Source organism: Urtica dioica, chromosome 4 (genome assembly GCF_054948205.1).
Source record: "Urtica dioica subsp. dioica isolate 48M chromosome 4, U.dioica_male_clone48M_v1_H2, whole genome shotgun sequence".
In the NCBI taxonomy this organism is placed as follows: domain Eukaryota; kingdom Viridiplantae; phylum Streptophyta; class Magnoliopsida; order Rosales; family Urticaceae; genus Urtica; species Urtica dioica.
The window spans coordinates 856,131-869,518 of record NC_142759.1 but is presented as its reverse complement, the minus strand read 5'-3'; the positions used below and the strand labels follow the sequence as shown (position 1 = coordinate 869,518).

At 31.1% G+C, this 13,388-nt stretch overlaps 1 protein-coding gene and 1 long non-coding RNA gene across 2 annotated transcripts; both read right to left on the bottom strand.

The window, feature by feature from the left end:
- Positions 1–9,847: 9,847 nt before the first annotated feature.
- Positions 9,848–11,674, bottom strand: LOC149399019 (FAD-binding protein). The gene is made up of 7 exons (XM_089610942.1): positions 11,592–11,674; positions 11,275–11,342; positions 11,015–11,155; positions 10,855–10,896; positions 10,477–10,574; positions 10,170–10,256; positions 9,848–10,086 (listed from the first exon to the last, which is right to left on the bottom strand). The coding sequence occupies exons 1-7, from the start codon at positions 11,666–11,668 to the stop codon at positions 9,955–9,957; spliced, it is 645 nt and encodes a 214-aa protein (XP_089467068.1). The 5' UTR covers positions 11,669–11,674; the 3' UTR covers positions 9,848–9,954.
- Positions 11,675–11,861: 187 nt separating this feature from the next.
- Positions 11,862–12,982, bottom strand: LOC149399018 (uncharacterized). The gene is made up of 4 exons (XR_016296339.1): positions 12,732–12,982; positions 12,539–12,661; positions 12,364–12,437; positions 11,862–11,897 (listed from the first exon to the last, which is right to left on the bottom strand). It is a non-coding gene; the product is annotated as an uncharacterized LOC149399018 (long non-coding RNA).
- Positions 12,983–13,388: the final 406 nt, after the last annotated feature.

Below are 13,388 nucleotides of genomic sequence, written 5' to 3'. Positions count from 1 at the left end.
TGACCATTTGGTTAGCAAAGACTGACTACAAGATGTACTTATGTTGTGTCGGGATATTTTGAACTTTCTCTTATGCCAATTTTTCTTAAAAGCTTGCTCAACGCAATGTGCCTTGTCTCAAAATGTTACTAAATACGCGCCTTTTCTTTAGTCGATAGTGAACGCGAGACGAGATTTATCGTTTCAGACAATATTGAACATGCCTTGATGTCTCTTTAGTTTCTTATGAAAGAAATTAAAAATCAGCATCCGACGATGTTTGCCTTGTACAACTTCAGTCATTTTGTGTCGGAATATTTTAATTGTGCCTTGATGTCCCGTAATTATTTTCATACAAGCAATTGAACATAATTTTATTTTCAAATAAATATTTTTATATGATCTGTCTATGTATATGGTCTATAGACACGATGATTGTCGATACTTGGAAGCATCTTGAAGGACGATTATTATTCTGATTCCCTTAAAGTAAAAACAGAGACGGTGAAAACAATAGTAGCGTGATTAAACACACTCAACTTATCATTTGGTACTTTCGCACATATAATTTATCTTTGTTCAACGTCTTCATTATTGTTTATTATATATTTCTTGCCATTAACTTGACTTCATCAAGAAAGCAGTTGTCTTGGCATGTCTTTGTTTTTTTCCCCGACAATAGCGGGAATAATTTTTTATACGGAGGGTTCACATTCACTAATAATTTATTAATTCAACAAATAATTATAATTTGTCTAAAATTAGTAAAATTACAAAAACTTACAAATGCAAATACCTAGTAGCAGCAAGGGCAGAGCCACCTTGCTGGGCTCAAGAGGAGCAAATGTCTCTCCTAAACTTTTAAAAACTACGATTTTTACCATAAAATTTATAGTATTTTTATATTTTTAGCCTAAATTTATATTATTTTTTTAAATTACCCGCCTGACTTGAATTTTAAGCTACGGAGTGCCAGTGTTTGTAGTGTGTAAGAAATAGATTATTCAAGAGTATAAATACAAAAATCATATAATTTTAGATTAAAAATATAAAAAATTACTTAATAAAAAATGGAAATGAAATTTTAATTCATTAGAAGTTCAGGGGCATTTGCCCCTGTTATTAGCTGGTTTTAATCATGCAAGTGAAGTACGGGATGTTTATAATATTTTGATATAATTAACAAATTTATATAGAGAGATTTGTATTTTTTTACACTTTTTAAACTTGAGGCAACATAAGAAACTAATTTTTTTATGTTATTTTTCATCCATACATTCACACATTTAGTGTATAATTGGTTAGACTAATCATTTGAACCTGTTACAAAGAACTTTTTTAAACTTTAATAATGAACACAATTCTTTATTTTTAGAGATTGAACTCACGCCCTTTTCTTTAAACTTTAGTAATGGAGATATTTTACAGTTTTTAGAGATTTTACACATGCTCTCATACAGAAGAAAACTTCACAGAAAGAAGATAATACCATCCAAACGAAGTCTTTGGGACCACATAGGAAAAGATTAGAAGGTATCACTTGTTTAAGTATCAGTTGGTTATTTTATATCACTTTTTTTTTTTTTTTTTTTTTTTTTTTTTTTTTTTTATATATATTGTGTATATCTACATTCTTGAGAACTTTTACATTGATTTGCATGTATGTATATTCAGCTAAGTTTGGACAATATATTCAGTGTTGTCCCCCAGAATCTGCTACCAATGAGCAAATATTACTTCTGACTATTTTATAATTCAAAGGATTTTTCTTTAGTTTTTCTAAATCCTCAAGTTGACCTCAAGTAGAAACAAAAGAAAAACGACAGCAAAAGCTTTTTGTACATTCATGAAGACTCATAATAATATGTGTGTGTTTCTATAGTCTTATATATAAGAATCAACGTTTCTATGTCTTTGTACTTGATAAATTTAGAACAGAAAATTGTCTCGAAAATGTTTAAGTTAGGTTATTAAGATTCGATGCCCTGAAGTTAATTTTAAATTTATTATGATGTTATAAGTTATAACCGCTATATTAGTAATTGATATAGTGATATGAATCGGTAACGTCTTATTTGCCACAAGAACTAAGTATCACTTTTCATCTTTAATAAATATCGAAATACATATAATATAAATACGATGAGACAAATAATTAAATACCACTTTTCATCTTTAATAAATATCGAAATACATATAGTATAAATAAGATGAGACAATTAATTAAATTATTAGAAGTATAGCATATGTAATTATCATACGTTGATATATACTATATCATCAATGTAGACACGGCCTTTCAAGACATTATTATCAATAATGTATGCACTAAAATACACAAAGACCAACCAATAATGGTATTAAATCCAAAAGCTAAAAAAAAAATATCCCAGCCAATAATGGCTTTAAATCCAAAAGCTAAAAAAATATCTCGGGTTGTGAAATCTATATAGCTCAAAAACTATATCTCGGCAAGGCTATAAGCATAGATAGTCCATAACAAATATGGAGTAGTTAAGTTGATTCTAACATTTTTTTTTTCCATTCACTCTTTTGAAGTGTTATGATTTTGAGCATTTTTAGCTCTTCAAAAAAATCTGGTTCACCTTTTTAACAAAATTACCGATTTAGACCACATGCAAACTAATAACTTCATTAAACATAATATTTAAAAAAGACCAAGTAAACTCCAATTTTTTTTTTTTTTTTTTTTTTTTTTTTTTTTTTTTTTTTTTTTACTTTGTTTAATATTAGAAATGGATTGTGCAAAAGGATTATGTATATTTCTAGACTAAAAGTTGAGTATTAATTATAATGTGAAATATATAATTTTATTTATTGAAATTATCGATATAGTTTTTTTTAATTAGAACGACTAAACATACCAAAATAAATGAAAATTGAGGGTTAAAATAGAAAGAAAAATTTAACTATAAAAATAAAATTACTCCATACTAAAAACACACACGCGCGCGCGCATATATATATATATATATATATATATATATATATAGGCGTATAAATACATAATCATATTTCTCATACGATTATATATATACGGTAGCACTAAAAACTCACCATCAAATAGCCTTATTATACATATTGTCTTCTTCCATTTGTTTTCACATATAGCCACGAACATTACCTCTATTTTGTAGCATACATATATTGTGACTAGAGTAATTAATTGTTGGCTCGATAACTACACATCATATCGAGCAAAAAAAAAAAACATCATATATTTGAAAGTGATATTGATATGGTACCATTATTTGTTACATCTGAACTTAATTGCATTATTGCAAGAAAAGAGGAAAGATAAGGAATTATTATGAAATGTTATAGTAAAGGATTGAATAAGGAAATTTAAATACTACCTTTGTTATTTTTTTGTTTCATGATCAAAGAGAAAGCAAATAGAGTTGGGTCAATTTTTACACGTCTTTTTATGGAACTTTTTTTGTTCTTATTAGTTTTCACCTTCTGTTCCCTCGTTTTCTTGTGATGAATTGACCGATGACAAAGACGCAATTCATGTTAGAAGAGTAGTGTTTGATTTTATTTATATATTTGAAATTGGATCGGTTTTGGACCCATCAGCCATGTGCTTATTCTGACATTTTATAGTAGATCTCTCTCTCTCTCTCATGAAATATAGGAAGTCTATGTGACAATTGTGTATAGTAATCGTATACATAACACTGAACAGACACAAATGTACATATTCAAATATTGTGAATATGCTTATGAGTTTATGACCATACATATTGTTCTGTTCTCAGCCACAGAAAGCAAAACCGCTCTCTTTGTCTCTTCATTCGCTACTAGTTTTGTTCACAAGTAAAACGCCAAAGGCCGTGCATGGTTTACATTACACATTAATAATTGCGCGGAGACATAAACTAATCAATTCCATATATACTTGGACATTCCTAACCTGTTCAGCGAAGACATATACATCAATTATTTATTGGGTTTTGTATATAGTAAGCCAAAAAAGAGTAATTATATTCTCGCGAGCAAGGAAAGTATTTAGATTAATCATGGATAGTAGGATTTACATGCGTCGACAGAATTATGAGGATGAAGACATGCATGACCTTGTTTTCCCAAAACCCACATATATATATATATATATATATATATATATATATATGTGGCTCAGATTTCATTTTAATTTATGTAAATATATATGATATATACGCGCACATACTCATGCATGCATGGGCAGAACTATGAGAATTAAGACATTCTTTTTTTTTTTTTTTAATTTAAAAATACATGACTAACATATCATTTTGATTTCTATATACTGCCTAGCGTTTAGTTTTATATTATTGCATAATTAACGGTCACGTGCATGTGATATTGGGTCGGTGCTTTGTCCATAGACCTTGTTCTCCTTTGAAAGATGTGTAAAAAAGTTAAAAAACTAAAAAGATGCTTAATCATCAACATCTTTTAGCTATTTATATCGTAAATGTATATATTAATTTAATAATAAACAATATGGGAGCGAAAACGACTTCTTTTGACGTATATTATTGCTGTCTCATACTCATAATCACCACTTTAGGATTTTCCCCCTTTATCTTTACTTGTTATAATTTCATGAAATTTGGCTATGGGAAAAGAAATTAGGCAAAGATGTTGGCAGGAAAAATATATGTTAATATTTAGCTTAGTCTAGTCGGGTACCATTTATGAACAGTATTAATGCAATCATATAATTACTTAACTATTGTCATCATTGCACTTAGATTTGTATATAAAAAATAATAATAAATAAAAAGTTATATACTGCATCTAAATAGGGTTTTGATTTATGAAGCAATTGATTAGTTAATTTGTACTTTTATTTTTATTTTTCTTAGTATAGAGCTTATGGTGTCTCGTCCTAATACGATTAAACGTCATTTCACTGTTCACTCATATCAATGTGGTGCCACTGAGATTTTATATAGCTTATAGGCAACCTACATCATACAATTTTGGTCAAAATTCAATTAAGTGGCTATAAGTAACATTCAAAATAATCGAGTGAAGATGCGATGTATGAATACTTAAAATAATGGGTTATTAAGTTATATAGCGACGCGGATATAGTGGATTGAGATATAGCCCACATTTGGTTAATTTTTTGTAAATAGCCAAATAAACTTATTAACAGATTAATAAAAGCCTTATTTAACACAACCAAACATATATTTTAGGTAGTTAATAGGCTGCCACGTATGCAAGTTGGCTATTTACAGATTATTTACCAAAGGTTGGCTAATTTATAATTCCTATAGTTTAGGTGGCTTACGTAGCTAATTTTTTTGTAAAATAATCAAGGAGGAACTTATGCAATTAAGTTAATAATGTATGTATAAATATCGGACTTGATAAACAAAATATCGGACTTGGTCCAGGCGTCCAGCCCAAGATGATGCGATTATTGCTCAACATTTATGTCTTTAAGATAATTAGTACTATTTTGGAAGAATAGCACAAATGACAATTCACCTATATTTTCAAACCTTTCCTAAGTATCTCACAATCTTTTTTAAAATTTTAAGACAAATTGTTCCTTTATATTGAATGAAAGAGTAAGCAAGGAAATATCACGGTAAATATATATATATATATATATATATATATATATATATATATATATATATATATCGAATAAAAATGTTATTTAATAAATTATTTGGAGATTTTATTTTGAAATTAAAAAGTACGAGAGATAACTTCTTCTTATTTTTTTATTACTTTTTATTTATTTATCAAAACTATACTATTGATCAAACATGTCAATTCCTCTAGCGTCACTTTCATTTTCTTTTTGAGAAAAAATGACACTCTTACTTAAGAACGACGTTAAAAGACAAATTCCAAGACCCACCACTCAATATTTAGCAAATAAACATACCAAAATAGTGAAAAGCGACATCCTTCCATGGCTTGCCCATGGCTCGTCGAGGCTAGACCAGTGTCAACCCTATCCAGGCCTCGGCCCCCAGCACGTCTATAGGCCTTGCACCTGTCGAGCCCCATACCAAGGAAGGTCTGACATCGTTGAACCCTAAGCGAAGTTCGGGCCTCGGCCACGAATGGCGCTTACCTCAGCCTCAAATGGCCTAACTTGCATTCGTTGGGCCCATCCTCCTCGAGCTCACTGCGCCTCTAGGCCCTCACTCACACAAAAAAATGATGTAAGTTCATTCTAACTTAGGCACACTATGTTAAGATTCTCTCTCTTCTTAGTTCACTATTTTTTAGATGATGAGGATACTTGGAGTCGAGAATCACTTTTCGATGATCCGAATACTATATACTTGAGGAGACAATCGTCGTTTAAATAACATTATGTTTTTAAGCATTGATCCAAAACACAATTTGTACTAGAATAGGAATACGTATATATTAATTAAGGTAAAATACCATATATAGGCATATATTAATATACTCATAGTTCTGACCTACAATTACAATGAATGCAATAGTGTATTATATTTTGTATACCTTATAACTATGTAGTTCTCTAATGTAAAATCATATTTCTTTGCAATGTTCTATAATTAGACTAAAAAAATATGGAAAGATTGTATATTAAAGTTGTATACCGCTCCTCAAGGGTTCACACACACACACACACACACACACACACACACACATATATATATATATATATATATATATATATATATATATATATTTATAAACGCATTTTTCCAATACGTGAAAGAAAGCAGGCCTAGAACAAAATAAACCACTCCCTGATATTGTAATATCTTATGAAAAATATCAATATAAAAACCTTTAAAATATCTTTGCTGGACCTCCCATTCATAGTATATGAAACTGAACTTTTGATACATTTTTTTGACAAAAATATCCTTAAATGTAATTAAATATTTTTTTTCATTTTGTTTTCTCATATATCTCTCCCTCTCACGTATCTTTCTGCTCTAGACGATTCCCATTTGCGACAGTTGGAGATGAATCGCGACAACAAGGCGATGGTGCAGCGACAGCTTGCGACGTTCGTCGACAGATCTCCATTACTTTGAACGAAAAATGACAAAAAAGGTGAGTTTCACAACCACTTGTTAAACTGAAACTTATTAGTCATGTTTAGTCGTTGTTTATTAGGATTTTATGGTCGAACGGAAGTAGGATTGTCTCTAGGGTTTCGATTAAGAAAATTTGGTGTATTTTGCGATAGATAGTAGTAGTCTCGAGACGGTTTGCGATGAAATTTAAACAGGGATGGAGACGGTTTGCGATGGGTCGCGACGGTTTGAGATGGTATTCAACTAGGGGTGGCGATAGATTGCGACGGCTCGAGATGATTTGCGATATGGTTTTTATTTTTTTTAAAACACGTATATTTGCGACAAGTTGCGACAATTTTCGATAATGAGTATTTTTTTAAAATATTATTGATTTTTGTTATAAATATTATTGATTTTTGTTATAAATATTATTGATTTTTTTATAAATGCTAACTGGTGACCTTTTGTGGTACGCTGACAGGGTCTACAGTCTCATGTGGAGGATCGAGAAAACTTTACTGGTCGGATCACGTGTAATGGAAGCATGGCTTTGAGGTTGGTGAAGTCAAAATGTGTGCTTCATATGATAGACAACGTGTGCTTCATGTTTGTGCTTCAATCTTCAAGTCAAACGTAAATTTTTTGATCTTCTTTCATTCACGTCCCGTTAAATACGACAAACACGGCAAAAAAAAAGAAAAAAAAGAGAGAGATTATTGATCACAAAAACAGAAAAATCATCTTAGACATCTCTATCTGTCGCAAAGCATCTCTACCCATTGCTATCTAACTTTTAATCGCAAAATGTCTCTACCCATCTCTTCCCGTTGCAAGGTCTATCTCAAACTGTCTCAAAATATCTCAAACTGCCGCGACTCGACTATCAATACTATCGCAATAAATCAAAATTTCCATCTCTAACAATCACAAATTGTGTAAAAGTTTCGAAAATTTCTAGAATATTTTAGATTAAATCTAACCTAAGTCAAAATATCAATTCAACCTAATCTAAATTGATTTGAATTGTAAAACAAGAGAACTTGTCCATTTTTTGAACTTCAATCCACGATTTTAGAGAGAATCCCAGATTTATAGTGAGAGAGAAGTGGTAAAAGGAAAAAAAAAAAAAAAAAAAACAGAAGAAAAAGTTGAATATGGTCTTTAAACTTTATTCAACAGTATTTTTGTCCTAAAATAGACAAAAATCCAATTTCAGATGCTATGAACATAAGAGTTTCAACTAACATATTTTGAACGTTTTAAGGTCTAGAAAATGAAATCTTTCTATCTTATTGGGTTATCTATGCACACAAAATGACAATCAGTGTAGATGGAAAAAACACGCCACCGTGGTCGACTGCTGCGAGAAAAACACGCCGGCAAAGAAATCAAGGTCAACGATATGCTTGACTTCATTCATGAGATATAAGCCATGAATGCGTGTTAGAACCTTAAAGTAGTCTACTTTAGAGCACAGAAGAGCTTGGCTACATGTTAGACGAGTTAAGCAGTGTTCGAGGACAAAATTAAATTGCTTTTTTACTATATGGGGATTTAAAAATGAGATTCTGTTTTTTTCACGAGATAATGATATGTAGTAAGCCTTTGGGAAGGCCACTTGATTTCTTGGGGGATCACTTGAAGAAGCTCTATATTGAGTTGAAAAGTGGCTTCAGGCTGCAAAAAAAAAAAAAAAAAAAGTGAAGAAGACAGAGAAGAGAAAATAGAGGATGAGCCTTTCCTCATTGAACTGTTTTGTTTTCGAACGTTGAATCAGAAAGAAACTAATAACTGGTTGCGACTGAGATAATCTTGGATGGGAATGTTGGCTCTGTTGCGTCTCTCTCTCTCTCTCTCTCTCTCTCTCTCTCTCTCGCATTGGGATCAGAATGAGATGTGAAGATATGAGAATGACGCTTCTTCTTGACCTTGATGTTGATGTTGATACCAATTTCACTTTCTCAACGCCACACTTTTGCTGATGCAAACTACTTATCATTATTATTGAAGACTAAGAAAAAAGAAGCCGCCATTGATACATATCCCAATTGAATTCTTATCCATTCACTTCTTCTTTTTCCTATCTTTATTCCCCTTTATGGGGTCCATAAATTAAATTAAATTACTAAATATACATCCACTCTATAATACATATGGATAACGCTGTTTTTTGTGTGCTCGCTCCTTTTGATATCTTTTGGTCCGAAGAATTTGCAGTAATTAGCCAAATCTTTACCTTAAATATTCTAACTAAATTTTTATTTTATTAATAAAATAATCAAGTATGCTTTAGTAAATTAAATTAATTAAAATAGTTAATTTAATTTAATTCGGTTTGATGAACTATTTTTTTAATAAAATGAAATTTTGTTATTTTTTTTAAAAGATGGTGTGTTATTGAACTACTGGTCATATTAAATTTTTTTTTTTTAATTCAATGGGATAACTTCTGGAAATAAAAAGTAAATGAGAAAACAGAGGGAAAAAAAGTAGAGAAAAAGTGCCATGATTCTGCTGCTTGTGGGTTGATTTCTCCCTGCAAGAGCTTTTATTTTTTTTATTCAAAGATCTTGTTATCTAAATGATAGTTTGGATTAACTTTAACTTAATGAGTCTATTTATGAAATAAGATTATTTTAATTTATTTAATAAAAAAATTCATTTTTTTAATAGACTAAAAAAATAAAAATAAAATAAAAACGGTTAAATATATAGTGGTGCAGGACTTCGTCCTCTAAATTTCACGAATCAACGGAATTCAAGGCAAAACTTTGACACAATTTTCAATTTTTCGAAACATGTGTACGTTTTAGTTTTGTCACTAATATCAGCCGAATGATAGAAGGAAAAAAGAGGCCTCCTTTTCTAATTGTCAAACAGAATTTCAGACTTTATAGTTAATTCGAGTTAACCTTTTCACCACCTACGGAGTTTAGGGGATGAGTTTCCAAGCTTGATCGATGACAGCGTTGTTTACAAAAGGACGTAAAGACCACAAAAGAGAGTAACTCTCAAGCTCTCCGGAAGATGAGCTCTTCAGGTTCAGACCCGACACAATCTTTTCCTGAATTGTGAAAGTGATTTGAGGCAGTTTCCGACAGAATTATCGTATTACAGTGAAATTTTGGGGTGAGAAAGAAAGACTACCTGCATTGTGAAATCTTGTTTGATCATTTCGTAGATGAACACCATAAGAAGAGTATAATTGGTAACTTCTCGAATTTGGAGGTCCTCCTACGAAACAAACGTGTATGAATAATATAATCGAGCATCCGGTGAAAAATCAAGTATACAAACGAAGACAAAGAGACAAAATAAATGAATTCGAAACAACCCAATACGTAAGATATCACAACAATAGTAAAAGTTCGATACTTTTCAACTTTATCCGAGTGTTAGGATAAATAGTAAGAGATAATTGCGAGTGGAGAGTAAACGATTTGAATGGAATTACCTTCTCTTCCGTATTTTCTCTTCCGGGAAATGGTGGTATACCAAAAGCGTCTTTTGCAGTGTCTAGGAGTGACTCTAGCTCATTGACTATTGTTCGGCCTGCACTTATAATAGTGAAATAAATTATGTTTTTTTTTTTTTTTCGATTTGTATACATTGCTTAGACAAACACCGCAAATTAGGCATATTACACAGGAAATTTGTAATTCTTGTATATTCTTTGTATAAATATCATATCCTACGAACAAATATTTTCCAAAACCGCAAATCATATCAACTCTATGTATGTTGGCCTGAGGTAGACTAATAGCTACATAATCGAACTATATAATGTATATATAATCAGCTTCTCATTCTCTTTATAAAAAAAAAATGATACCTTTATTTAAATGTTCGTGAAGTCCAACATGGCACGTCTGCACTTCTACACACAAATTATTTTTAACATAAACACGCAAATAAGTTTTATCAGTGATATATACCAAAAAAAAAAAAAAAATCCACAAGTACAGGAACATTATCGATAACTATGAGCTTACACTTGATTGTATTTTGAACACTGTCATGTGTTTTTATGCATCCGGATTCAAAGTAAGACTGAGTCCTCTTCATGTCTTTAGCTTTGGTTCTGTTCTTAACCAGCTCTGAAGTTTCCTCTAAAGAGGGCCGCCAAAGAAACCCTAATAAAACACTTATAATGTTATCGAGGAAAGGAAAATAAACTTTGCACGAAAATGAAAACTCGTCCACGAATGATTATAAATAATATAAAAAATTATGAATTATGCGTTGAACATACCCAATCCTTGGTGAAAGCCACCAAGTAATTTCCCTCCGATGGAAACTAACTCTTCAAACTCTGTTACTCTTTTAACACAATGAGAAATTAATAGCATAATTAGATAAGAGTTTGAGAAACGTGAACTTTGGACCGATCATGTTCTTAAGTCACTTTGGAAGTTATTAATCGATGTTAAAAAAAAGGGTAATATTTTTTCCCCTCAAAATTCTATAAACATTCCCTATGTGCATTTGAAGTTCTTGTGAAAATATTTTCATTTTCCTTCATATTAAAAGAGAAAAGAAAAATGAGAGAGTTAATATTCAAAATTATACCCAGCCATGAACTGCTTAAAAATATTGAAAATGTCCGCTTTAAGATCAAGGGTCACGCTTTCCTCTTCACTTGCCATCCTGCATAGACGCCGTAAAAGACAGAGGAGATAGATATATAAATAAATAAATAATTCAAACATGGGACTAGGAAGAAAGAAGACAAAAAAAACGAATACGATTTCGCGAAGAACGCCATTTTATCGATCCTTAGAGAATTGAATAACGAAACTAAAAGCAGAGGAATCAAAAGATAGAAATAAACTCCTACCGAAGGATTGAGCGTTAACTGAAAAGAATGCCTCAAATCTACCAAAAAAAAAAAAAACTCAAAACAAGGTATAAACAAAACGGTGAGAGAGAGAGAGAGAGAGAGCAAAGAACATCAAATTGACGATGGGAGAACATTGCTGTCACGCCCCGGAAAATGGGGTGTGAGTTTTAAGATAATTAAACATTATTAAGCACTAATAAATTCATATTCAGTCGATTACTTTTAAAGTCCAGAGAAAAATTAAACTCAAAAACATAAACAAACTTTTACAAACTAAAATCTCAATTTCAGATTCACAGTTCCAAGTTTATATCATGAAATTTCAAAAGAAAAGCACAATGCACAATAGCACAACACTATCGTCCAGAATCACAATCAATAGCATTAAATTTCGAATCCCCAAATCAGATTTTAATTCCAATCCTAGATATAAAAATTCCCAATTTGATTTTAATCTCGAAACCTTAATTCACGAGCTCAAGAGAAGTCCAAGGGAATTACCTCTAAACTTGCGAACTCCGGCGAGAATCCTTATTCCCGAGCTCTTTCCTTCTTCAACGATTGTCTTCCTCTTCCTTAAAACAACATGAAACGAGCTTCAATTCGAATCTAAATCCAAAGCAGACCAAACGGAAGCTCTAGTTCACGAACTCAGGAGAGGAAGTAAAGGAATTACCTTTGAGCTTCACAAGCATTCGGTGCTCCTCCACCACCGTGCCTCTCTCTTCTTTCTCCCTCGTCCAAGAGAAAAGAAACCCTAAAAATCCGAGAAGCCCCAATTCGGATCCAAAGCCAAACCCTAGAAAAAATCAATTCCCTTGAATTCGTTTCTGAAATTTAAAGATGAAGGTGAAGAAATCCGAGATTACCTCGACAAATTCCGATTACCACCTTAACGTTGTAAAAGAGCGTCGGCGAGCGAAAATTCCGGCCCGGAATTCTCTTTTCTCTGTGTCTCTATCTCGAAATTGCTATTAAATCCCTCCTCTTTCTATGCCATCTAATTTCATCCGCAACTCATCTTTTTCTTTTCTTTAATTATTGCAAATGGATTCTTTTTCATTGAAATTTAATATTCCACGCCCAAAATAATGTAGAATATTAATTCAATAATTTCCTATTCCAGTCAACTTTGAAAAAAAATATATATTGTTTCGTCCATTCGATAACCTATTTTTGCAATATTTGACTAAAAAATTCAAGTCATTCCACTTAGAGTGGAAAATAAATAGTAGATTGCAATCGTTGAAACTGAGCAGTCACGGGGGCGACGACGTATTTTTTTTTTTCTTGCAGCGGAACAGAGGAATATAATGAAATTAACAAGGGTTTCGTTGTTAATATTTTTTTATAATTTTTAATGAAATTTTAAACTACAAATAAAAATTTAGATAAAACTATAACCAATAAAAAAAGTTCAATAAAGTTGTAAACATCAACATAAAACTATGAAAATGAGCTATTTTTATGATAAAATTAGATGTTTTTATAATAAAAATAAAAATGAGGTATTTTAAGAAAAATTA